The sequence below is a fragment of the Anomalospiza imberbis genome, chromosome 21 (genome assembly GCF_031753505.1).
Source record: "Anomalospiza imberbis isolate Cuckoo-Finch-1a 21T00152 chromosome 21, ASM3175350v1, whole genome shotgun sequence".
NCBI classification, from domain to species: domain Eukaryota; kingdom Metazoa; phylum Chordata; class Aves; order Passeriformes; family Viduidae; genus Anomalospiza; species Anomalospiza imberbis.
In genome coordinates this window covers 6,100,322-6,126,232 of record NC_089701.1, presented here as the reverse complement: position 1 = coordinate 6,126,232, position 25,911 = coordinate 6,100,322, and the positions used below count along the sequence as shown (strand labels likewise).

Genomic DNA, 25,911 nt, shown 5'->3' with positions numbered 1-25,911 from the left:
CATTTTCAAGCCAAATCCCACAAGGCTCCATCTACACCACAGGCCTGTGCAGAGGTCACTGCAGGGTGGGGTGACAAGAGGGGACACTGCACCTTCCCCAGGTCTCTCTGAGGAGGGGAAAGGGCAGAGGATGGGGAAAACCATCACCCAGAGCCAGACCAAAGTGTTCAGGGAGGTTCTGCTGCCAGAGAGGAAGAGGCACACAAAATGCCAGAGAAACAAGACCTGCCTGGCTGACCACACAGGGACAGCAGCAGGACAGGGAGGGTCAGGGAGCTGCACAGGGGATGCGTCCAACAGGATAGGGGTGACCTCTGAGGCCCATAAGCATTGCTTTTAAGGCCAGTTTTGGTGAGGACTGCAAAAGCACCTTCTCTTCAAAGCCTCCTTGGGCTTTGCCTGAGATTGGGGTGGGGGTTCTGCAGCCAAACCAGCACTGGGAGGGCTGCACATCTCAACAGCAGAGTGAGAGGTGACCACGGCAGCTGCTCACAGGGGGGAAAACGGGCAGATTTAGGGCAGGTTGAAGTTTTAAATGCAGTAACTGCATCACCAGCAGCCCACTCCTACCAGCACTTGCCGCCAGCAGCCACATCCGAGGCCGGGGCAGGTGCCAAGCACGCGGCTCTTCCCTGGGCATCGCCCCCAAAAGGCACCGGTTGCGACACGGGTGCGGATCCGGCAGCCCCGGGCACATCCTGTCCCCTCCCAGCAGAGCTGCAGGAGCCAGCAGCGTCTGTCTGTCCGTCCGTCTGTGCGCTCGGACAGCCATGGGCACGGCCGGGCTCGCGGTCATCCTGGGGCTGGCGGCGCTGCTGCCCGGCGATGCTGTGCCCTGCGGAGCCCAGCGCCCCGACAGCTCCACGGCCTCCAAGGTAGGAGACGCGCGGGGCTCGGGCTGCCCCACGCCTGCAGGCAGCTTCAGGGTGCTCTGCTGAGCCTCGGGAAAGGGCAAGACCCCACCTTGTCCCCCAGCACATCTGCAGAGGTGCGGGCAATGAAACACCCGCAGCAAACGGGAAACGTTTGCTGTCCAATTCACCTGGAGTTACCCAGTTTTCTCGGGTTCCCAACAGGGACCTTGAAGCAAGGCGGGCGGGCTGGGTATTTTCTGGTGCAAATCCCCCGCGACAAAGCCGGGCTGTCCTGACCCTGCCGCACCACAGCCGGTGCCAGCACCCCTCCCAACCCCCACACCCAGCTATTATTTCCACCCCCCCCCAGTTCGTTTGCAAATATTTCACCTTGTCGCTGCCAATGCAAGAGCCCTAGCAGAATATCAGAGAACGAGCAGCACTATCAACTTTGCCGCGGGGAGGGTGGAAATCTCAGGGTTTCTCCTGCAAACCCAGCAGTGTCACCACCTGTCCCTCCCTCCCCACAGCTGCTGGGGACGTGGCTGTACGTGGCAGGGGCTGCCCAGTTCCCCCAGCACCGCGTGGAGATGCTGCTCATCGACCACGCCTTCCTGCGCTTGGAGCCCGGTGCCAGCGGGCAGGAGCTGCTCATCAGCCACTACGTGGCCGTGTAAGATGCAGTCCCTGTGCCCTCAACCCATCCCCTCCCTGCCACAGCCCTAAAATCTTTCAGCACAAGACCTGAGCACGGTTCCAGATTGGTTTCTCCAAAAGGAGTTTCTCCTGCCTGTTCTGTGCAACCCCTCGCCCATCCCCTTTATTTACTCATTTATTTCAACAGACCGTTTTGCAGGGCAGAGGTCTCACAGGCATCAAGCCATGCAGGCAAGGAGAAGACCTCTGCAGGGGAGGAGAACTTTCCAGAAGTCCCTGTGCCACGGTTGCTGACTCTGCCAGGCACCAAAAGCTGTTTTTCCCCCTCAGGGTCAGAATTTCAGGGGATGAGTTTTTCTGTGCCAACACGGGCAGCACTTTGAGGTTTCAGTTATTTCAGGGTGGAAAACATCTGACCACCAAGGGGTGGGGGAGCAGTGGCAAGGCTGAGACCACGAGCTGCCACTGGAGGTCAGGCAAAGGCACGAGAGAAACGCCTTGATTTTAACAGCGGGAGAAGTTAACCCTGAGGAGGAGGTGGCAGGTGCCGAATGCAGGGCTGGGGCTCTGCTGGTCCTTCCAGACAACGGCATCAGCCCCTTCCCCTCTCTCTGCAGGGGGGACCAATGTTTTACCAACAACCTCACCTACCTGGAAGTCACTGCCGGTAACGCCACGCTGGTGAAGCACGGTGAGCAGCACGGCTAGGGTTAACACCCAGCCCACATGGATCGAGACACACAAAGGGCCCGTGTCCCTGTTTTGCTTTATCCTATGCATTTTATTCCAGTCTCTGCCTGTTTGAAGCCTGGTGGGCTCCAAATAGCTCCACAATCCCGGGGGCACCCAGGTTATTCCTGCTCCGGGGGCACCCCAGGGAGCCCAGCCCGGCTATCCAGCCACATTAAACCCACAGAGTAATGCTGTGCCAGGAGCCAGCCTGCTCCCTGCCCTGCAGGAGAACACCATCCTGTTTGTGAAGTTATTTCACAATCCCCTGGGGGAAGGAGGGAACACTCATGGCAGGTTTTAGTGAATTAATGAAGCCTCTTGTTCTGAGTTGCTTCCTCCTTGCTGAGGAAGTGGGGTGAGCCAGTCTCAGGGTGGGAATTGCGACCCCCTGGGACACAGTTTGCACTGACCCCTCATACCCTGAGTCCCAACACACCACATCATTCAGCACATTCCAACAGCAGGACAGGAGCTGGGGAACTCCGGCTCTTTCACACCCCAGCCCCGTTTTCAAGAAATACAATTTATATAAACCAAGAGCCAAAAAGTTTACCCAATTTCAGGACAATTTTACTCACCTGCTGCTGAAGGTTGAATCACTGTCCACACCTGGGCTGGAGTTTATTGCTGGTGCAGCACTGCAAATCTGAGTTATTGTGTCTGTTCTCTCCAAGCCAAGACCCAGCAAACTGAGGGGATGCTGATGAACATGAGCTCTGAAAACCTTTTGCTCATCCAGTACCAAATGCAGAGGGAAAGGACGTATTTGGGGCAGTATCTCTACGGTATGAAACTCCATCTTAAAGTCATTTACAGCTATCACGGCACACCCACACACAAAGTTATCAACTAAAACCATACAGCAACTTGGTTTCACCAACAGTCAATGACTTTCCTGAGACCAACACTCCAGGGGTCATGGGATTTGCAAACCCCATTAAACCCCACATCTCTTGGCAGAGCAGGAAAAGTGAGTTAAAGACCAAACCCACTTACACCATAAATATTCAAAGAACAGGAAGCAAATACAATTCAGCATCGATATCATTGTAAAATCTCAACATTTTCAAGCCAACTGTGATGTTTCAGTACTTACCTCCCAGGGCAGAGCACGTGGCTTTGCAGTGCTGAAGCTGATCAGATTTAACCACAAACCCATAAAGCAGCAGTTTTGACCCTGATAAGGCTCCTCATCATCCTGCCAGGCTGCAAAGCAGTTGCTTAAGAGATTTTGAAGACACAGAAAACTGCCTCCATACTCTGCCTTGGTCCCTCCTGACACCCCAGGAGTATCAAACCATCCTGCAACCCCTTTAAGCATACAGGACCAGAGTTGTTTGGGAGAGGATTAAACAAGTGATGCCCAGGGTTGGTTTTGTTCAGGGGTGTTGTTCCCTGTGGGGGTGAGAGACCCCCACACAGACCACATCCACTGCAAGCGCTGGTGGGGAAGGGGGGGCAGCAAGGACAGGGACGTGGCACAAAGGGCTGTGCTGAGGCCACCAGTCCATATCTAACACCTGACAAATCCTTCTCTTTCTCCAGCCCGGAGCCTGAACATAAGCACAGCTGACAAGGAGGAATTTGAGCGGCACGCCGAGTGCCTGGGGCTGAGGGCAGAGCAGATCGTGTACGCACCATGGAAAACGGTACTGAGCACCCTGGGCCACCACAGCCCCCTCCAGGCAGGGCTGCAAGACCTGGGCTGCACCTCCAGCTGCCAAACTGGGCTCTTGGAGACACATTTTCAAAGTGTAGGAATTTATTTAGAGGATTAAACAATCACAGGCTTGCTTCAACCGAGGTTTAAAATAGCACCCCTAGTGCAAATGCCTGCACCTGAGCATCTCCACTGGGAACCCTGGTGACAGCCTGCCTACCCCTGCCAGGGGGGGAATAGGCAAGAGATTTTTGCCCTGAAGTTACTGATTTTGCCTTGAAATCCCAGGTTTTGCGCCCTAGCGAGGACCAGCTGCCCCCAGAAGCTGCAGAAAGGGCAGGAGGCCCCAGGGATTTTTTCCTTCAGGTTTTCCACCAAAACATTAACCAGGTCCAGTTCTCACCTCTGCCACCCAATTTAAGATATTTTATCCTGTAAATGAGCCAGACCCTGAGTCAGCTTGACAGGGGCTCCTGTTTGCAAAGTGAAGGTGAAAAACATCTTACCTTTGCTGCTCCGTCCTGGTCGTCTGCTCATCCATGTCAGCAGGCTCTGAGTTTTCAGAGCTGCCCAAAATCCCACTCCAAGCCACCAGGCTGGATCCAACATTGTCCCCAACACTTCTCCAGCCTCAAGAGGCTGCTTTGAAAACTGTCCCACATGTTCAGGGGAACGGAGGACAGAGACAGAGAGTGAAACCCTGGGAATGGGGCTGCACCCGGGGTTGGGGCAGGTTTCCTCTCCCATTTAGCAAACGAGCGGCACCTGGGAGGCAGAGCCCAGCTCCTCTACATTAACTGCATGCAGCTGTGGGCTGGGGGGGGTTGCAGTCTCTGGATCACATTTAAATTTGGGCAGAATGAGGGGAATTAGTCAGGACAGTCTGTGCTTACAAGTTCTGGTGCAATTGGAGTTGGCAGTAACTGGCCAAAGTAAATCACTGCACCTGAGCAGTAAAAACCAACTAAACAAACACAGAAAAAATTTTGGGGCCTTTGGCATCAGGCTGGAGGTGGATGTGAGCAGGGCACAGGAGCAGACTCACAAAGCCCCATGTCAGCTGCAGGCAATAACAGAACTTGACCTATGTAGAGTGCCTGAGCAGCACAAGCTTTTTACTTATTTTCCCCAAAGTCTGAGTTCCCCCTTTCCTTCAGAGCACACATACTCCAACTTTGCCCCAGAAACTTGGTTTCCTCTTTCCAGCACAGACATGGAAAATGGCACCAGCAGGAGCTGAGCACCCGGGCAAGCAATTTCTGTGCCTGGGCCAGCACAGGGAAGCCTTCTTAGACATAATCAGCTAAAAGAAGAAAGGAAAATATTTATTTCTTGAATATATTCTCAGTTGCTGGCACCTTGGCAGGTTCACTTACCCTGTTTCTGTTGTTTTGACAGGAGGTGTGTCAAGTGAAAGAAGCTGAAGGCAGCAACAGCCCACACCCAGAGCCTGTGGCTGCAGTCACAGCATCACCTGCTCCAGGTACTCCCTGGCCTGGGAGTGCAGGGAACTGACCCCACACAGGGCAATAAACGTTTCCTTCAAATTAGATACAATCTGGTGCCAATATTTTTGAGAGCAGAGGGTTCTGAAGAGTTCAGAAGTGGGGTTTGCAAAAAGAGAACGAACACCCAATTCACCTTGTGTGTCATCCAGCTAGGTGCTGGGAGAGTCAGCCTGGAGCACTGAGCTTGGAGAACTGATCTGCCAAAAAGCAGTGCTGCAATGCAGCAGTAAGAGAGACCAGCCAGGAGAGGGCATTCATAAACTATTTAAAATAAGCAAAACAAGCATTTGAGGAGTAACTGGAATATAGAGAAGGCTGGAAACTTAGCTGTAACTGTACAGCCTGAGGAAAAGGGGGCTTAGCTAAAAGGGACCACCCAGTTCTCCTGACAGCAGCTTGACTGCCAGGTGGGACAGATGTTCCTGCCCAAAGCCCCTGGACCAGGCAAGTGCTCCCTGATAATGTCCATCCACAGCTTGGTTTGCACACCATGTCTGACACTGACAAATTATCCTCCTGCCAGAGGGAAGGGGTGCTAACCCAACCCAGCCTGCACTTTTAGTTTTCAGAGAAAAAGTCACCATTTCTCATTTCTCAGCAAGCTCAACACCCTGGAGATGAGAAGTGCCAAGGATGACATTGCTCTCCGTGCCTCCAGTACACCCCTGCACTCATCAGGCACCTCATGCACCCCTTATCCCAGCCCCAAAGGGGGGTCAGCACCATCACTGCCACTGTAAAAGTGGGCAAGTGTGACAAGAGTGACAAGTGTGCAAGAGACTGCTGCTGCATGACGGGAGAGTAATTCAGTCTCAGCTCTAACTTCACAATTAAGCACTGAAAATATCTCTCTTCCTTAAAAAGGAAGAGAATGAGGAAAGCCAGAGGGAAGGCAGCAGCGAGCTCTGTGACTCCCTCTGGAGCTCCAGGGTGCTCTGTTTCTGTTCAGACAAAATTTCAGCGCCTTTGGAGTGACTGCTTTAGCAAAAATGAATTTTACAAGACCACAGAATCAATAAGGTTGGAGAAGACCTCCAAGGTGACCAATCCCCACCTTGCCAACCAGACCAGAGCACTGAGCACCAATCCGGTCAATTCCTTGGACACTTTCCAGGGATGGGGACTCCACCACCTCCCTGGGCAGCCCCTCCCAATGCTTGACAAATCTTTCAGTGAAGAATTTCCTCCTGATGTCCAATCTGAACCTCCCCTGGCACAGCTTGAGGCCTGCTATCCCTTGTTCCCTGGGAGCAGAGCCCGACCCCCACCTGGCTGCACCCTCCTGTGTCAGGGAATTATAGAGTGAGGTCTCCCCTCAGATTGCTTTCCAGCAGGATAACAAATAAGTTCAGTCTGTTCCCTCCAGGTCTCGAGGCGCAGGTACCCAGCCAGCTCTTGCCTCATCCACCTCTTTATCAGCTTGTGATGTGAAACTTAACTCCCCAGCCTCTCCAGAGGGCAGGGGGGCGGAGGGGACGCTGGCAGCAGCCTCCAGTGCTGCGGTTCAAGGATCCATCTCAGCTGACACCACAGGAGAGCTGTCGCTCAGATTACAAAAACCCAGACCTTAGGAGTAGATTTATAGCTGAATAAAAGCCTTGGATTACAGCAAGAGACATAAGGAACAAACAAAGCCAGCCAGGCCCCCACAGCAAGTTTTGTTAACCAAATCAGAGGCCACTTGCACTACCAGCTATGGCTCCCGAATGACCTTCAAGGGTAGCTCCTGGCTGGGTTGTTATTAATGAAAAAACTTGTACAAAAAGCCTTTATTGTGAAAATGGTATAAGCCAGGTTCTTTCAAAGGGATAATTGGACTGCAGAGCTTTCAGGGTTTTTTTTTTTTTTCTGGGAAATTCACATCTCTGAACAGAGTGTTAGGGATACTGCAGAGGTGAGCAAAGTCCAGCAATACTCAGAGACAGGTAAACAGAGTCTGAACATCCCTGACTCATCACCACTATCGTCAGCCTTGATCTTGCTGGCTTTGTTTTTAAGAATTCTGTTCTCCCAGGTCCTCACAGTGAGAGAATCCTTCCCAGTCAGCGTCCTTGGTGAGAATTAGCCCAGGAAGAGTCTGGCCTCAAAGAGCACCAATAAATCACAGAGAAAGAGACGGAGACATGGTGTCTCTTTATCAGACCTTTATTAGCAGACTGTTCCCTACATGAAGAATCCGAGTTAGATTTGCATTATAACAATTTGTGGTTACAGCTACAAAGATGGTTGTCATTTTGCATTGATTTTTGCATTCTGATATTCATATTCTCATTAGGCCACACTGGTAGGAAGGAGCCACTGCAGAATTTACGACAGGTCTCAGGAAGAGGGGGGTGGAAAAAAAATCATATCACTAATCCATTGTTGGTTAGATTTCCACATGGCTACTACTGACAGCACTGAAAGTGAAGGCACAGTCTCACGTGGGAGACTGCCCATAAACCACCAAAATCTGTCAGAAAAAAAGCAGCTGTTTGAGTGCTAGCAAATCCTTTTCCAATTTCTCATACACATCTCCACAGTGTCCTCTTGCATGTGATGAGCACTGGCTCAGCAGCAGGGTCTGCTGATTCAGCCTTGAAACACAACTGTAGCAGCTCATGTCCAAGTGCAAGTTTCCTTCCATCTCTCTGGAAATGTGTGTTGTCTTTAGTCCCTGAGATTTCTCTCTTCCCCCCTTAGCTAAAAACTCCCCCAAGCACTCTTCATTAACTGTTGTGACATCCAACATCCACAGACCTTCCACTTCCCAACTTCAGCCATCCACCCAAAGCCTTTCTGCCGTGCACAGAGGCAACTCCAAGCTAAGGCAAGCCTCACAGTGCACCCTCTCCCCAAGGCTCTGCTTCCTCATCTGCTCCCTTCTCTCCTATGGCTTCTTGCTACAGAATTTCTCTGGGCTGAGGTCCTCCAGCAGCAAACCCAGATGTGGGAAAGGCTGTTCAAGCCCCAGAGGGAAGGTACACAAGTGACTTTAGCATCCCTCCCCACGACTCAGCTGTGTGATGTAAAAGAATTAATAGAGAACTTTTTAAAACAGGAGAAATACAAGCACAGTAACAATATTTAAACAAACCTATAAAAATAGTCTGAAATAACTCTGTTCAAATAAATACAAAATAAATATGCTTTAAGCAGTAAAACAGTGGAATGCAACGCTGGTCCATTTTACCCAAAATTAAAAGTTGGGTGAGGATCTCCCAGGCCTCAGAAGCTGGATCCTATTAACTAAAGCAGCCCATAATGCTATCAGAGAAATTTTAAAGCCATCTCTTTCCCTTAGCCTTATGAAAAGCACCCTTTGAAAGGCAAGCAAGCATGTCTTCAGGACTGAAATCTCACCTCTCCCAGTGACAGCCCCTCTCCCTAACACCCCTTCCCACAGCAGACATTCCTGACTTGGGGCCTCCATCACACCAATGGAAACCTGAACATCGATCTACCAAGAGGTCTAAAGAGATAAGATAGCAGCATAGGCACGGGGTTTGGAAAAGGTTCACGAGCTCTCCTTGGCACCAGGCAGGATGGAATTCAGAGGTCCATGCAACGCTGCGCGGGGGCTCTCATGTCGTGCTGGGAGCACAGCTGCACAGGAGCTGTGAGTTGTTTTGGCTGTTCACTAAAGCCATGCATCACAGTGCCGGGCAGCCCAGGGCTCTCCTGCCTTCCCCTTTCCAAGCCCCTGCAGAGAATAAGACAAGCCAATCCCGGCATGCAAAGGATACAGGCATGCAGGCTCTAGTCTGCTGCTTCTGTTAGTAAGTGCATCTTGTTAGTGGGTTTATGAGACACACTTAAACCTATAAAAAATAAATAATCCTAATTCTTCATCAGGCTGGCTTAAGCAACCTTCAGCCTGGCTGGATAAACCCACTGCCCACCAGCCCTCCAAACCAGTATAGATCAAAGTTACATTTCATGTCAATTCTTGGAAGCAGAACATGAATGTTTCCCACCCAAAGGAATATTTGTAAACATAACAAGCCTGGTGTGGCAGCAGCTCCTACACAAGGTTTGTACAAATTTAAACAATGGGCAGGAAGTTAAACAACTGAATGGAAAAAGCAGCTCTCTGAATGGAAAAAAGAAGCTCTTTCAGCAAGTCAGAAGGTGCTCATCTGTAGGCAAACAGCTCTGTACAGGCAACACGCTGAGAGCAGGCCTGTAACCCAAATCTTTGCTACTCTGTCATACTGCTGGGAACTGACCTCAGCAACTCCCACTTTAAGATCTCCCAGGAGTTCAGCTCCTGGTCTCCCAAAAGGCCCAACAAAAAGGACCCCGTGATGGTTTATGTGGAGCTCTGAGTAGCAAGACGGCAAAGGACACCAGATCCTCCCCTCCCCCTTCCTTACTGACTCACAATCTGAGATTTCACAGCTTTGCTTAGTCAGCTTAGTGTTGACACATTCACAGAATGAGAGATGGCTTATATGTCTTGGGATTGCATCCCAAGATTTCAGAGTTCCAAGTCCTCAGCATCTCCTGGTCACCGCGAGTCCACGCCCAGAGTCATCTTCAAGTTTTCATACACCACGTAGCTGATGCTCACAGCTGGGATCACCTTCATGAAGTTGGGTGCCAGACCCCGGTAAAGCCCAAATGCTCCCTCTGTCTTCAGAATGTGTTTGAACAGTCCTCTCATGGTCACTTCAGGAGCACCCTCCACAGAAGCTGCAACAGGGAAAGCCACAATAAATAATGCAGCCTTTGTGGTGAAAACACTTTTGTTTCCAAGAGCAGTACTGATCCACGTGCTTTCAGATGCTCCCAGAGCAAAGGTGCTTTGTAGGGGACTGCATTAACTTCTCAGCTATCCATTCTGTGCTCCACACTGCAAGTATTTTCTCAAACTGCTCTGCAGATGCCCTTAGCCCAGAACTGCTGACCTGAGCAAAACAGAACCTTGGATCTGGAGGTCCTTGGCTGCAGAGGTTAAAAGGGCAGCACAAAGTCCACTGTCCCCTTGCAGCATCACAAACAGCCCCTGGCTCAGCTGCGGGGGCCAGCTGAGGCTGTTGTTGCAATGCTTACACTAAAGAATTGTTAGCCTTGCTCAAAAACAACGGCAGGAGTTCCCACTGTTCCAAAAGTTCTCACCTTGGGCCTGCATGCGTGTCCTCACAAGGGCCAGTGGGTAACTGGCAAGCTGTCCACAGGTGCTGGAGATGGTGCCACAGGCCAGCAGAACAAAGACCCCAGGGTCAGCGCTGTTGACAGCGTAGCGTTGCAACCAGGTATTTTTTAGTGTCTGGAAGGAGCAAGCCCAAGGTCAACAGGGATGAGGCAAGCAAAGGAGTATCACATTTCATGAAATATCTAGAGTAAAGGCTCAGAAAGTTCTAGGCAAGTTCAGCCAAAAGCACAGGGCATCTCAAATATTTTTGAGGTGCTGTTGCCATAGTGCCTGGGAAAAAATCCCTCTTTTAATTTTCTGCTGCAGTTTTCTCATGAAGAAAAGAAACAAGTGACCATGCATGATTCTGACTATGGTTTATGATCTAGAATCATCATATTGAATTATCTTTTAAGCCAGTTTTGGGTAAAAAAAAAACCATTTGTGCCCCATAAGGCTGTTCAAGAAAGCTTTGATAAATTACTTAAACTCTTGACGTGACTGATAGGTCTGACAGTGATAAGGCCACACAAGCAGCACAGCCCTACAATAGGTTAACAATAACATAAAACATAATAATTGTTAGGCTTAACATAACAATAGGTTAAAGGCTTCATACCTCATATACTGCCAGGTCAATACCAGCATATGGAATGATTCCCAACATGTTGGGGATGTAGCCTTTGTAAAAGGCAGCCATTCCTTCCTTTGCAAGGATGTTTTTGGCACAATCCAACATGCCTGAATATTGTCCTGTCTTCCTTAGAGCCATCCGTGTTTTCAGAACCTAGAAGACAAGAATAAATAGCATGAAGGCCTACAAGAGAATCAGCAGGAGAACAAGGTACAGACTAAGTCATTCTTAGGAGCACAACTGTCAAGACCACAGCAAGTGTCCTGCAAGCAGTACTGCTTGGTGCCACCTCTGAGAGCTCATTAATTAAAAATCACAGTGCTGGTGTTCTACCCTCATCTTCCCATCCCTGCCCCAACCCATGAGCCCTCCTGGGCTGGACTCAGCCTCCTGCCTCACCTCCATGGGGTAGATGCTGCTCTGTGCAATGGCCCCAGCCAGAGAACCAGCCACGAGCCGCTCGTGGATCCTCAGCATTTCCTGGTCAGTACCAATGAACCGCTTGATCTGCAGAAGCCAGAACAGACAGACATTGAGGCTCCGTGACTGATCTCAGCCATCATTTTCTTTTCAGCTTGTCCTTCTGCAGACACAGCTGTCTGTGCCCTCACCTGCTCATAGGCCATGAACTTGATGGCTGACTCGGGTGCAATCTTCAGCACGTTGATGCCATTCCCTCTCCACAGTGACCTGGGGCCACCTTCCCGGATCATCTGAGTGAAGCCGCCGATGATGCACATGTTGTTACTGCGCGAGGCGTGAACCTGGGGGAGAGGGACAAGCCTGGATTAGTTCCAGCCCCCGTTACGACAGTGCAACGTTGTTCTGTAATCCAGGGACAAAAGGGCGCTTTTTTATTTACCCAGAGATTTGCCAAGGCTTTAATCCCTTCCAGATAACTTCTACAATGGGAAAGCAAGCTTCTTTTCTTTTTTGCCAAGTCTAGCGTTAACTAATCAATCTAATCAATATCTCCCTCTGGAATGGGAGGAAAGGTTAAATAGGCAACTGTCTAGGCTTTTTCCCATACCTAGCACAGGATCAACTACCCATCAACTTCTCAGCTGGTTCAAAAGCAGGTGCACTGACAAAGCAGGCTAAAATCAAAATTTTCCAACTTCTTTATAATATTGGTAATACTGAATACAAGCTCTGCCAACTGACCAGCACATTCACTTCAACTCTCATGGCATCAGGGTCTCTCAAAGGAATACAAGATTTTAACCTGTTTCACCAAAACCCAAGTTTTCCATAAAACTGTCTTACTACTGACAATTTTGGCACGTCTACCTCTAAAAAGATTCTCTGTGCTTTTTCTAGTCAATGAATAATAACTTTTTTATATGACTTTGTTCACTCAAACAATTTAAAATGCTTTTTAAAATAGCAATAAAAGAACAACAAGATTAACATTGGCCAGAGTGCTGTACTGTGCTGATGACCATTACCATCTCCCAGGTAACCATAAATATTAAAGGAATCTGCTCAGGTATTTAAATAAACTGGAACTGCTCCATCTTACCTGCATGAGCACTTTCAAACGGTCCAAGGGAGCTGTGCAGGTTCTGGACACAGCACCTGCACCTCCACCTGCAACCAGATGTCTCCACCACATCCCTGTCTGCCTCTCTTCCACTGTGAACTCATCGGGGACAGTCAAATTCTCTCCTACATCGAAGATCTGCAAAAGGAGAAGGTGTTGACAAATGCTTCATCAGCTACAGTTTTACTGCTCTTTATTAGCACCAGGTGCTGAAGTACAGGATATGCTTGTTCCAAGCCAGCAGCTTATTTACAGCCACTAACTGCTGTGCCTGGCCACAGGAGCTGCCACTGCTAGAACGTGTCACAGGGGAAACCGAGTTCTGACTTCAAGATTTCTCTCCAAGATCCTGGCAACTGCTGAACATTTGTCTACATCAAAATACTACAGGTATTTAGGAACAAACTGACCCACTGCAGGCAGCTGCATGGCAAAAAAGCTGGACCTCTCCAGAACCTTCCAAGCTCACAGCCTGTTAAATCTCATTACATACTGTTCACATACAGGTAACTCCAGGAAGGATGGCTGCCTGTGGAATCAGATTCTAGTTTTAACAGGTCCTGAACCAGCTGGGGCTGGCCACTGCAGGAGCTCCTGGAGGTGCACACCAAGACAACACCCTCAGCTCCCTGCAGTACTGCAGGTAGTCACCATCACCTGTGCCAGCAGCTGTGACAGTGATATGTGGCAAGATTACAGCAGAGGACAGGAAGCAATTGAGCTTCAAGGGCTACAGGGAAGCTGTGAACCATGAAGAGAAAGATAAGGACTGCTGATAGCAGCTCCTGGGGGCCAGGACTCAGACCAAGAAGCTGGGCAAAGACTGAGACCTGTTGTACAGGAGCTATTTCTTACCGTGGAGTGCTTCCAGTACAGGATGATTTCAGGAATGTTCTCCACAGGGTGCAGCAGGTGATAGTCTCTCCACTCATTCCAATCAATTGTCATTGTCCCATTTTTATCCATGCTAAAAAGATTGATCATCAGGTGAGTACAGACTCCCACTGGGTGACAAATTCCTCCTCCCCTTCCCTTTGATTATCCAGGCCTACAGCAAAAAGAGCTTTGCAAAGCAGCTACTAAAAGACTTCTAAAGAGACACAAGACAAAGCTGGGAAACCTTCTATTCACCAAACAATGCTGAGGTAGAAGTGGGCTCTCTCTTTCCTCCCCTCTCTCTCCCTTCTAAACAGCCCACAACAGTATTTACAACCCCTCCTACCAAATTCAGGGACATAACTGACACTGAAGGGAAAATAATACTTACTAGGTGACAGGACCCCAGAAGTGTCCCGTCCTTATTCTGACACACAGGCAAACAGACAGAGGGAAGGTAGCAGAGGAAAAAAAAGAGGAAAAAAACAGCACAAATAAGTGGTTGTTAACATGTTAGTGCCACATGCATAAAGCACTCAGCATTTCCAAAGAGCAACTGCACAGTCCCTCTCCACAGCAGCAAGCTCAGGGCAGCAGGACAGTCAGACAGGGATGCGAATTAGCTTAGGTGCAAGCACTTCCCCTCAACAGGTTAGGGAGAGACTCTGACAGTAAGTCCCAATAAAGCATTATGATTTTATAATTGTATGTCAATACACAGGGAAAAATCAAAATGGAAAGTAATAGGAAAAAGGGAGGAACCAAAGTCTCTGGAAAGTGCATACAGGGGAAAAAGAAATGGGCTTCATGTCCCTATCTTTCTTTCTAGCTCCCTCGACATAGAACAGAAAAACCAGTGGAATCTTCACCTCTTCAGTATTTTCTCAGCCTGCTGTTCAGAGATCTTGACTCCCAGGTCCCGGAGAGACTGGACAATCTCCTGGGCATCGATGCGGCCTGCAAAGATAAGCCAGTGAGCTCAAGGACACGTATTACAGACTAACACGTGCACCAGTCCACCCCTAAGCATGAGAAACGTGTTTACCATCATTCTTTTTATCCAAACTCTTGAAAACCAGTCTCAGCTTCTTTTCATGGTCTTGGAGATAGTGAACAAATTCCTCAAAATCCAGCTGTCCATCCAGGTCTTTGTCTCCAGCCTTCACAATTTTCTGTTCAGAAAACAACCAAGAACTGTCAGTTCCTCTGTTCACTCAGACAGATCTATCTCTCTTTCTACCACATTTAAAAAACATTTCCCACACAACTTTGACTTTTTCTCCAAAAAGTAGCTGACAGAACTGTAATTCTTCTGAGAGAGTTGAGTGACACAGTAGCATTGAAAAGTCATCTGATTCCAACTGTTTCCCAAAGTCCATTACACAGACGGAATGCCTCATGTTTTTAGACACATGATACTAGGATAATATCCCTGATAATCTTAGGACTGTACCTTGATTAACACCTTGCAAAGTCCTTGTGGAGGTTCTAGAACTAAGTATGAGTCAACAGATCTGCATAAAAAAATGAGTCACAAAACTTGAGGTTCTAAAAAAAACTGAACAGGAGAAGGAACTTCATGCCTACTACAATCCTTAGAGAAGTAAGCTCCCTCTGGCAGTAACTAACTCCAGCCAGCAAAATCCTGTCCAGCTCTAGTGAACACAGCCAAAGATAAAAACCTTTGTGAACTGGTTTAGGCACCCTGAAGCTACGTGCTTTAATTACACAAGTTTCCATGAGATGTGTATAGAGCAAGAATAGGCTCTTAGTAGGACAAAGCTAAAATCAAGATTAAAATGTGCCAGACATCTAGGACAAGGTAAATGACTAATTAAGTCACTGCAACTCACTGAGGCAATAGCCCATGGAGTGTCCTCTCTAAGGGCACATGGCTGCATGTTGACAGGTGAGGTGATCTCCAGACTGCAAGAATGTGGCTCAGGGAGTTCCTACCCCCCCTTCTGATTCAGTCACTTGCCTTTGACAGCCTTTAAGTCTTTTCCAGCACTCAATGAGGTGTGATTCAGTGTAGTGCATCACCCAAAGTTTTAATTCTTCTAACATTTATGCTAACAGCAGATGGGAGGTTAAAGAAACTCTGAGCTGAAACACTGGGTTAACCCTCTGTTCACCAGTATCTTGCTCAATATTTAGGTTTCAAAGTATTAGGCAAGCCTAAACTCACTGTGATATGTCCTCAGTCTACGACCACCAGCCCCCTTCATAAGCCACATCTTTGTTTCAATGTCATTTTAAATTACTTCAGTACTAAATAATTCGCTATTGGAACGCTCTCTCTCACCCACAAAGTCCTGTCTCTTTAGCCCTAATGCTATGAGGATTATTCCTAATCACTTAATGAACCTTAAATAAGAAAGTGCTGTCCCAGCTGCCCTGACCTCCAAGGTATGCCCAGCATTCCTAACCTGCCATTTATCATATGACCGTTGTAAAGTTCAGATACGACCTCACATTCAACTTGTGGGCTAAATATAGACCAACACCCCTCTCCTGTCAGCACATGGGCTTGAACAGCTGAATCAGGGCTTCCCCCTCCCTGGCAACCCCCAATCAGTTGACAGGCATTAATAATTTGGAGGCACTGTAAGAGAGATGTGACTGTGCAACTGCTCCCTCTCTCTCAGCTGCAGAAATGCAGCCCGAGTGATCAGAGAGCGCAGGCCATAAAAGCTTTGCCCTGTTCACCTTCCTCCCCCACAATCACAGCACAAAAACGCTGCCTGCCTGACAGTAACCACAGCACACATGTGAGGGGTGAGAGAGCCAAGCTCCCAGCATCTTCTCTGGAGCTGTGAACACATATCTGCCTGCACCTCTTCACTTTCAACAGCAAACATGAAATCTGGCCGTTAACAGCTATTTTGGCTGCAGAAGTTCCTGTGACAGTCCTGAAGGCTGTGACACTTTCAGTCACAGCCCCTGCAGCACACTGTGGGAACCACACGCCTTCCAGCCTGCTGTCCGTGTCTCTGCAGAGGCATAAAAAGCCTCCCCTACTTGGCTGATCAATAATCAGCTCTCTGGGCTCTTGACAGCCTGATCATGAAAAAAAAAAAAAAGTAGCAGCAAGCTGAAAGCCAGAGCTGTGACACATCAGAATGGAAAACTCCATGGATTTAGTGCATGTCCCTTCCACAGCAAAGCAAAATGTTCTTGCATAACCTTCTCCAGCTCAGCCCACCCACCCCTGGCTGAGTCACTCACACTGAGCTGCTCTCCTGCTCACAGCACAAACCGGCTCACCTTCACCAGCTGGAGCTGACTCTACATTACAGCCCTGCTCTCAGAAGGAGGCATGTGGCAAGGATGGAAGAAGGAGGAAGAGGATGTGAAATGCTGTATCTGAACAGACCCATAGAAACAGAAGACTCCATAGCTTGGAAAACCCGTTTTTTCTATTTAACTCACATCAACTGGCTTAAACGGTCTTATAGGCAATGAGACCTCAACCAATTCAAAACAAATCAAAAAGAAAAGAGTTCATACCACGCCGGTTCAGCAATCCCTGCCAAGGGGCACGAGAAGCATTTCCATGCTTCACTCAGTTATTACAACAGAGCCATCAAGAACTTCTCTCCCTCTCAAGAGAGCCACTAAATGTATTCGACACCACCTCCATCGCTCCCTCCCTCCCTTCCTTTCGTCTCTCAGGGCCATACCTGCTTCCACTGGCGGTAGGTGGAGAATTCCTGGGAAGGAATGAGGAGGCTGAGTCGGAAGATGGATTTGAGTTCGGCCGGCAGCCCCTTCGACTCAAAGTACTCGAACTCCGCCTGCCTCTCCCCAAACACCGGCACGTACAGACAGAGGCAGAGCATCTTTCTGAGCCCAAGACTCAGCTGCCCTGCTCACTCCGACCGGCAAGGAAGGGAAGTAAAACCGAGCGATTCCCCCGAGCTAATTTCAGTACCTAGTGCAAAGGAAATGCCAACAAGTCTCATGACACACGCCTGTGAGCGAGCCTGGCTCCGGCGGGATTGGCTGCACAAGCCCTGCCCTTCTACTTAAAAGGGAAGCCGGGGCTGCTCAGTCCCACCCAGCCGGCACCAAGGAGACACGTGAGCTGCCTCCCGTTGCTCAACACCTGGCTCCCATTAAACCCCGGCCCTTCCATCACACCCGCTGCCAGTTAACTCTTCCTGGCTGTCTCTCTTGACCCACGACGCTTTGGCAAGGGGCCAGCACACTCGCTTGCTGTGCCTCACATCCGATCAGTCCTTTTCTGATCCTGTTCTCACCTCTGTGGGGATTTAGACAGGCAGCACTGGGGACCAGTCTTGATCACAACCTCTCCCATCATGCAAAACAGGAGGACTATCACCATCTTCCCCAAAAGATATTTTTTTTAAGTGCAGTAAGAAAAGGATGCCAGCCACTTACTGTTTTAATACACGTTTAGGATAGCCAGCTTAAGCAAAAGTTTTCCACTTTTACGAGGTTATTTTGTTATGCCAGAGTTGGCTGGCTTTGGTTGCAAGCTCTCCCAAAACCACTTGTGCCAGCTAAGAGCAGACAACCCCTGCACACAAAGATCTCTCCCCTCTGTAGCACTCCAGTTACCAACACAGCAGCAATAAAGCCTGTGGAGGTTTGTCATTGAGCCAAATACAGAGAAAATCACCCAAAACAAGGGCAGGCTTCAAAATAGCCCCAGCTGCTTCTAAGCCTCCTAGCTAAGCATCCACACAGCAGTTACACCAGCTTAATATTTTTCATCCTCTTCTGACTCCAATTAAACATTGCAGTCAGTTGTGTACTACAAGAAGTGTCCCGGGCAGAACAACATTTTCCAGTTTCTACCCTTGACAGTTTAACTGCTTTGTAAGCAAGTTCCTGAGCTCTCATTAGGAGCAAGCCAGGCTGGAGGGAGTGTGGCACAAGCACCATTTAATGCAGGTATAATTACGGCTTTCTGAGCATTTGGTGGAGTTTGAGGCACAGGGTAACACCTAGCTCTCCAGAGTACCAATGTGCAGCAGGCAACAGTGCTGTTCAGGACAGAATCACTGACTGCTAACATGAATTTTAAATAAAGTTATAGTCTTGGTATTAATCACAGAAGCTATCACGCAGGGAAGATGCAAAAAGCCGTAGCCAATAACCCAAACACCGAAATCCTATCTGCACCAGAAGTAACAAAGTGTGTTTGCTGAACTGGCTGGAGCCAGCCAGGATAACAGCCTTCCCCACTGCTGCGGACACAGCAACATGTCCTGCTGTTTGCCGTGTTTGAACAGCCTGCCTGACAGAGCAAAGTCCGAGCAGCACTCCCCTCCTCAGGCCCTCATGCACAGGGTACCTGTATGTCTTTACCGTGGTATTTTGTTCTCTAAAGCAAAGCCAAGGTCCGCAATGAGCTGTTCATGGAACTGCATGCCAATCACACAAACTGGGAATATTTAATCTGTGGCTTAATTTCAAGGATTTTTTTTTTTTTTTTTTTTAAAGCTCAATGGACCACAAGCCACAGCAACTCAGTACCCTTGGGATTCGTGACCTACAATGGTGTCCTCTGCCCTTCCTGGGGCACCTCACCTAGCATGGCACGGTGGCCAGGTTACCTAACTAGGCTTAACCTACTCCCTGCTGACGTCTCTCTGCATGAAAACAGGATCTTCTCAGGGACTCCAGATCCTCTTAAAGATCAGCTGCAGCAGCTCACTGCATGCGTGCCCACAGCACACCCCAGCCTTCCTACCAAGTCCAGTCTCACTGCAAGCAGCACCCTAATGATACCTACACCCCACTGTCCAACACCAAACGCCCCCACCAAGGGGAGCAGAGGGGTAGCCCCAACAACAGGTAGTAAGTGAACAAATCTAACTCGGATTTGCTTCACAAAGCCTTAAGATCCTCCGTAGTCCTTCCCACGAGTTGCCAAGCATCACTATTATAGCTGCTTGGCAGCTCAGTTGCTATGCCAACATGATGCAGATTTTCCTAAGAAACTCTGTTTGGACTTGGCAGCTAAAGACAAAAGGCAAAAATCGGCACATTTTAGGAAAAAAAGCCCTACTACCTACGTCAGAGGAAAGGAGAAAGCTAATGAAGTTAAAGCTGATTTTAAGCAGGGTATTAATTACAGAACAGTGAGCTAAGAAGGAGAGACAGATTACAAATGAAGTTTACACTAGCAATTCAGGTTATAATGACAAAGAGAACTTAAACAAGTATTAAGAAGTTTTTGTATTTCAGCTAAAAATCCTAGTAAAGCTGGAAATGCTCAAGAGCCAGGCAGCTCTCCAAAGCTGCAGGGATCAGTGCTGCTGGGACACTGGTGTGGGTCACTGGCCACATCTCAGCACACACAGAGCCAGTCCCACTGCCCCAGCCCCTGCGGGCAGCAGCACACCCAGCCCAGGGCTTCAGGCATCAGCTACAGACAGTACATCCCTCATTAGCACTGTGTATTCCTGATCAAACCAAGGACAGGGCACAGAGCTCAAATGAAGTCACTCCTCCCTGGTATTTCCATCCACCAATTCCAACACTGAAATGACACACTTCTGGGCCATGTGGAGCCAGCCTGGCTAATACCCTCTGCAGTTTCCTTGATGACAAGAAAAGTGAGCCATGACGGAAGGCAAAATCAGTTCTTTCTCGCTTTAGCAAACTCATTTTCATTTTATTTATAGGATTTGGTTCTTTTAAATGCTGCATGAGTTACCACTTTCCATACCCTGCCATCCCTGCTAACCTTTCCAAGTCATTTGTACACTTCTAGGCATCTGCTTCATCACTGGTTTACTACATCACCTCCAGAATGTACCTCCCAAGGCATGGAAAGATGCAGCCATACAAGGAGCAGGAAAGTATGCTGTTTAATTTTGAATTTACTTTGCTAAAAAAAAAGGCTCTAAAAATATCAAGTACCAGCAAGCGTCACAGTCATGTAACATCCTCCTTCAGAGGCAAAACAGCTTTCTGGGCTCCAACCCTATTGCTAGAAGGTTTCACTGGGTTCTGCTGACTTGGTCTTTTTTCATTTCTGGAAACTAGCTTATAATTAATTGGACAGTACAGAAAGTCCTCACAAAGCACAGAGAGTGTTCAGTGTATGAAGGAGGGGAGTTAATGATTTAAGAGACCCCAGCAGAGTAAAGAGCTGCACCCAGCCAAGGCTTTGCCAGGGGAAGGATAAGAGACCAGGCACAGCAGAGAGCACTACGTGGTATTTGACATAAAGGTAACCAGGGAAGGTGACCTGTTCCCAGTAACACACGGATCCAAAGTTACAAGTCCAGATGGTGACATCAGGGGCAGATCATGCCTGTTTCCTGTGTACACAGATCCAGGGCCAACATAACACATCTGCAATCAGTATTTTCTCCCCATATTTGCAAAAACAGCCTCATGTTGGAACAGCTTTGAACAGGCAAACATCTGAGGAGGAACGTAGCAATGACAAGTCTTTACTCAAAGAACCAAGGCCAGGAAGCCCCTCCAGTCAAGTTTATGGATACACATCAATTCCTTACAGAAACCCCAGTACCAGGTGTGATATTTTGTGTGGTTTTAGAAGAGAAGTAGTAACAGGTGTTTTTACAAAATGAAGTGGCCTACCAGTCAAGAGACTGCTCCCAAGGTTACAGCCAGCCAGTGGCAGGGAACAAAAGCCCCCACATTTTCTATTAACACCAAATAGCACTGTTTCCTCACAGTGGTTTATTATCTATCCCTAAGGCTGTACGAGACTTTTCCCAACACTTTTCCTTCAGACAGGTAATTGGAACACTGATATCTGATCAAGCACAAACAAGTCATTGCACCTTAACAAGTTACTGTCCATCAGCTGAGCCATGGGCTGGATGAAGCATAAGCCAGCCCGAACTGCAAGGTGAAACATATCTGCATAATCCTCAACAAAAGAGCTTTACACTGCATTTTACTTTACAATCAGGGCAAGCTAAAATTACACAGTCACAACCTCCTGGCAGATGAGCAGTTACTTCCTAAGATGCAATAACTCTATTTTACCACATCCTTATCCTCTAGGTATTTCTCCATTAGCCAATCCTACGGTTCCTATACAGCAGAACTTCCCAGGGTCACACAGGAAAGAGGAGACTGGGATCAGCTTTCAGAGCTTTATTTCCAGGTGTGAACAGATGGACTCTCGCTGACTGAGAGACCATTGTTCTCTGGAAGACACCAGAGATTTTCAGCCCTATAATTCCAAGGTTTTCGTCACCACTTCCTTCAATTCTGAGCCTCTGTCCTTCTTCAACCTCTGTGCACCAAAGTCCTCCTGAAAACGCGCATGCTCCTTTTTTGGAAGGGGATGCACAGTGCTAACTGCTAAGGATAGAGATGAAGGCAAAAGTCCCTGCAGATTTCTCAGCCTGATTCAAACAGGGAGTGGCTTCTGCTCCCCAGAACGTGAAATGCTGTCCTGCTTGTTTCCATTCAAAACAGCAGCAGAAAAGATATTAATCCTCTCTACAATTTAAACCTGTTCATCCCTCATTTTAAAGAGAAAGCTCACAGTAACAACCATGCCCAATTCCCTGTCAAATAAACTGGATCCTGAAAGTCACACACCCCTATCCTTTCTGCAGCCCTTCAGTATCATCCCCACCTCCCATCCTTCGCATGCCTTATGCCCAACTCCTTCCCCCCTAATCCCAGCTCACACCCTTGGTTTTAAACCACATCAGTGGTTTAGTCAGAGCTGACTGCACCATCCTCAGGGGAAACAGACAGCACTTCCCTCCATTAAATAAGCCAGAACTGCAGTCGGCCAGCACTGTGCTGGGAGCTCCAGCACTAAACTAAGCAGCTTTTGTTCGCCTCCCCCCAGACAAAGCCTCACCATTTATTCTCTGCCAACTGTGCGCCCCCATCACCTCCCCACTCTCCCACCCCCTGGGAACTTCCCTCCTTCCTAAAATCCTCACGCAGATTTTAGTCTCTCCCTTATGCCACCCGCTCCCCAGGGACAGTCTTTACTCTCTTCCGGGCTCTGCCATTCAAATAATACAGCCAGTTACTCATTTGCTCAAAATATGCAAGTTTTACCAAAGGCTTGCCAAATTACCAGAGACTGCCTCCAGAACATTTTAGGATGCATTTGATTCTTTGCTGGTCTGGGGTGCAGGGGTGGGACTCGCCACTAACCTGCATTATCATTCCCTGTCCTCTCAGTCATGCTTTTTACAAGTTGCCCAGGAACCCTGGAGGGCCCCATATTCCCCCTTGCTCCTAAACAGCATTTTTCTCCCACACTTTGAACATCATGTTTGGAAGGTTAGATCACCTCCTTTCTTCAGTCACTCCCCTGCCCCCCGCCCCCTTCCTTTCTAGCAAGCACACACGTTAGACCCTGCTCCCTTTTCCTGTTCCTCTCCCCCCTCCCCAAATTCACACACACAGCTACTCGCACACTCCACCTGCAATACCCCTTCTCCCAGCAGACCACACACTCCACTGTCATGTGCACCAACCCCTCCTCAGGCCCCTGGATATCCCATTACCTTTGGAAAATGCTCTGCGGGTCCAACCACCAGTAGGATAGTTGGTCTCCTTTCAGTGGGATCAGTCCCTCTGTCCTGTGTCTTCCCCAACACCTTTGGCCCTTTCTCCCCGGGGCCTGGAAGTGGGGTGGTGTTTCTGGCCTCATCCTCTTTTTCATCTGCAGGACCTTGGCATATGGCCCTGGGAAGGAAGCTAGACAGAAAATGCCACAGGGTCTGCAGCATTGCTGCTCCAGCGAGCATCCCAGGCAGGGAAACCCTGAGCGCTCAGGAGCTGCCCGCTGCCAAGGATGATGTGACTGCACTACCAAGCACCCCCAAGACGGGAATCGGCACGGCAGCCAGCGGGAGCTTCGACCCGGCGACTCCACCGGCTCAGATTCTTTACAGACCGCTCCTGCGGACGCTTCCTGCCTTTTGAAATTGCTGCTACTGCAGTCGTGCCTGGCCTGACAAGCAGCTCATTGTACCAGAGCCTCAGAAATCTGATGGTAACAGACAAAGCACAAGCCCCCTGGCACGGAGAAGCCGAGACGCTGCGCTTTGGAGACTGCTTGGGCAGAGAAGCCGAGACGCCGCGCTTTGGAGGAAAAGCTAGAGATGAACCTCTCCGAGAGGAGCTTCTCAGAGCTGCCAACCGAGCTGCGCGTCCCGGCTCATCGCAGGCGAGCAGCGAGGCTGAGCAGCGATGCCGAGCGCCCAGGCTGCGTCCCCACTGCAGCAGTGCCCAGCCAATCCTCGCTCCCAGCGCTGCGCTGCTCCGGAGCACGGCAGCGCGCGCAGCCGGCCGGGAGCGCGCCCCGGGCGCGGGGCCGCCCGCGGAGGAACGCGCTCGCCGGGCCCCGGGGAGCCGGGCGGAGCCGCGGCGTGGAACGCCGTGCCCCGAAGCAACGGGCAGCGTCCGAGGGATGCGTGAGGCTCGGCAGCCCCGGCTGCAGCTCTTTGTTAGGGCAGCAGATGGTTCTGCAGAGAAGCCGGCTTTGCCCAGCCACGGCCGCATTAACCTCTAAGTGCACTCTCTCTCCCCAGTCTATTATGGTCTCATCCGTGCCTACAATAGCTCTTCGGTGCTGCATTGTGCTGCCGCCTTTGGCTCCCAGCACAGCGTTTACAGCCATTCATCAGTGCGAGAGCTGTGCTTAAACCATCGCTGGTTGGTCGGCTGGCTGAGCTCTGCTGGAGGAGCCCTGAACCACCTAGTCAAAGGTAGGATGTTAATAAATATAAGCACAGGACACATGATACTGCTTGGGTTTCTACAAGAAATGCCACGCTTTCCTCTGCTGCCACAGCAGCAGTTGTTCATTGATCAGTGAGCTGTATCGGCCTCCCACCAGAACCCACCCGGGAGGAACCCAGCATTTTCCATTTTACAGTTCATCAACTTCCTTCATATTCCCAGATTCTTTGTGTCCAGAGAAGGCACTGCATGCCTCATTTCCAAAGTACTGTGACTCCTCCATAAGTCTGGGGGTTTTAACAGGCAGAAAAAATGAGTACAAACCTACAGCTTCCATCACCTGGGGCTCTCTACCCAACACAGCACAGCAAGAGCCACAGCAAGCAAAGGACCTCAATTTTCAGCTTTTAACTTTTGAGAGTGACAGACTGCAGGACACTTCTGGTATACAGATATTAGATGTGAAAATACAATCCAAAATCTGAAAGGTCTGAGAGCCTTAAGCAGCCAAGTTGCACATAAATTTTGAGATGAACATCACTTTTGGGAACTTGCTGTCATTGAATTCCTATAATGAGCCTAAGTAATGGAAAAAGTGAGAGACAAGTACATAGAAGACACCACATTAAAAAAATTCTTCTGTAAATACACCAGAATTACTTAAGAAGAAAAAAATGCTTTTTAATCACAAGGTCTATGTACAGTATGCAACAAAGTTTTTTATCTTAAAATTTGACACATACCAACAAGTAACCACACATTAAAAAAAATTTCAATTACGGGGCAGTAACACTGGGGTGAGAGTGTGGGAAAGCCCAGTCCCTCTCTGAGGAATGGCACAGTCTGGTTCTACTTGGGATGCAGTCAGCAGCTCAGGCACAGGCAGAAAAGATTGAGGAATTCTTGTCATGCCTCCATTACCCTGAGCTGCTGTCAGTCATCCCAGCTACAAGCACAAAAGTTAAACTACTTTCTAACATATAGTGAATCAGATACTTTAAGATGACATTTGGAAGTTTTTAATGCTCTCAAGCCAGATGAACAAAGCAGATTTTCTGAACTGGGCACAGTTCTTCAAAATCAGCTTCTATTAGCCTAAGGCTGTGGTTTCACAAGCAGCTGTGAACTAATCTGAAGCTTACTGCCACTACAAGTCATCTCACACATCCACTTAAGCCCTGCACTTACCTTGCTCCCATGCTCTTCCGACAACCTCATTAACCCAGCCAAAAAACTGCAGAGCTTTCTGCTGAGGTAACCAGTTGAGGCTACTCATGGATGGGGTCCAAGAAAGTGTGGAAAGGGCATCTGAGCTGCCTGCTGCAACAGGCAGGCTGCCCTGCCACTCACACAGCTACAAGTCACCATACAGAAGGCAAAGCACCCAAAGCAGAACTTGAGATTTGTCCTCTGTGGCCACTTAATACTCACAAGGCTCCATTTAACACAGCTGATGTTACCTGACACTGCTACAATTGTTCCCCTGCATTAGTATTAATATTAGTGGTGTGTGCACATCAGGGACCCCCATCTTCCTTTGTTCATGCAGAGATTTCATAAGAAAATACAAGAAATTACATGCCTGGGGTGTAATTTAAGCAGAAACTTAGCATGCTTCTTTGGCCTCTGTCCTCACTAAAGGAAACCTCAGAGG

The 25,911-nt window shown here is 48.9% G+C and overlaps 2 protein-coding genes across 9 annotated transcripts in view; one reads left to right on the top strand and one right to left on the bottom strand.

Moving 5' to 3' along the window:
* Positions 1-25,911, bottom strand: part of SLC25A25 (solute carrier family 25 member 25) — a 100,192-nt gene that overhangs the window by 65,671 nt on the left and 8,610 nt on the right. The window contains exons 1-11 of one of the 7 annotated variants that reach the window (XM_068211431.1): positions 23,078-23,760; positions 14,626-14,752; positions 14,450-14,537; positions 13,972-14,007; positions 13,560-13,671; positions 12,684-12,842; positions 11,773-11,925; positions 11,561-11,668; positions 11,147-11,314; positions 10,512-10,662; positions 7,541-10,085 (exon numbers count right to left, since the gene is read on the bottom strand). In XM_068211431.1, the coding sequence (XP_068067532.1) occupies positions 9,901-10,085; positions 10,512-10,662; positions 11,147-11,314; positions 11,561-11,668; positions 11,773-11,925; positions 12,684-12,842; positions 13,560-13,671; positions 13,972-14,007; positions 14,450-14,537; positions 14,626-14,752; positions 23,078-23,320 (1,530 nt within the window). In that variant the 5' untranslated portion in view covers positions 23,321-23,760 and the 3' untranslated portion in view covers positions 7,541-9,900. Of the gene's footprint in view, positions 1-7,540; positions 10,086-10,511; positions 10,663-11,146; positions 11,315-11,560; positions 11,669-11,772; positions 11,926-12,683; positions 12,843-13,559; positions 13,672-13,971; positions 14,008-14,449; positions 14,538-14,625; positions 14,753-17,263; positions 17,587-23,077; positions 23,761-25,911 lie in introns of those variants that run through there. The other 6 variants (XM_068211433.1, XM_068211429.1, XM_068211432.1 and 3 more) reach the window with 6 other exon arrangements.
* LOC137486264 (alpha-1-acid glycoprotein-like) lies at positions 737-5,460 on the top strand. Of its 2 annotated transcripts, none has more exons than XM_068211422.1 (6): positions 737-875; positions 1,385-1,527; positions 2,129-2,202; positions 2,918-3,028; positions 3,789-3,892; positions 5,302-5,460. In XM_068211422.1, exons 1-6 carry the CDS (start codon positions 771-773, stop codon positions 5,416-5,418), a joined length of 654 nt encoding a protein of 217 aa, XP_068067523.1. In that variant the 5' UTR covers positions 737-770; the 3' UTR covers positions 5,419-5,460. The 2 variants fall into 2 exon arrangements, with proteins under 2 accessions (XP_068067523.1, XP_068067524.1); XM_068211423.1 differs by having other exon boundaries at positions 3,789-3,873; positions 5,302-5,446.

What these genes read in the sequence shown, in the direction of transcription:
- LOC137486264 (XM_068211422.1), top strand. Translation starts at nt 771, where the DNA reads ATGGGCACGGCCGGGCTCGCGGTCATCCTGGGGCTGGCGGCGCTGCTG. An exon ending in ATCAGCCACTACGTGGCCGT is followed by an intron (nt 1,528 to 2,128) that starts GTAAGATGCAGT and finishes CTCTCTCTGCAG; the next exon opens with GGGGGACCAATGTTTTACCA. An exon ending in TTTGGGGCAGTATCTCTACG is followed by an intron (nt 3,029 to 3,788) that starts GTATGAAACTCC and finishes CTCTTTCTCCAG; the next exon opens with CCCGGAGCCTGAACATAAGC.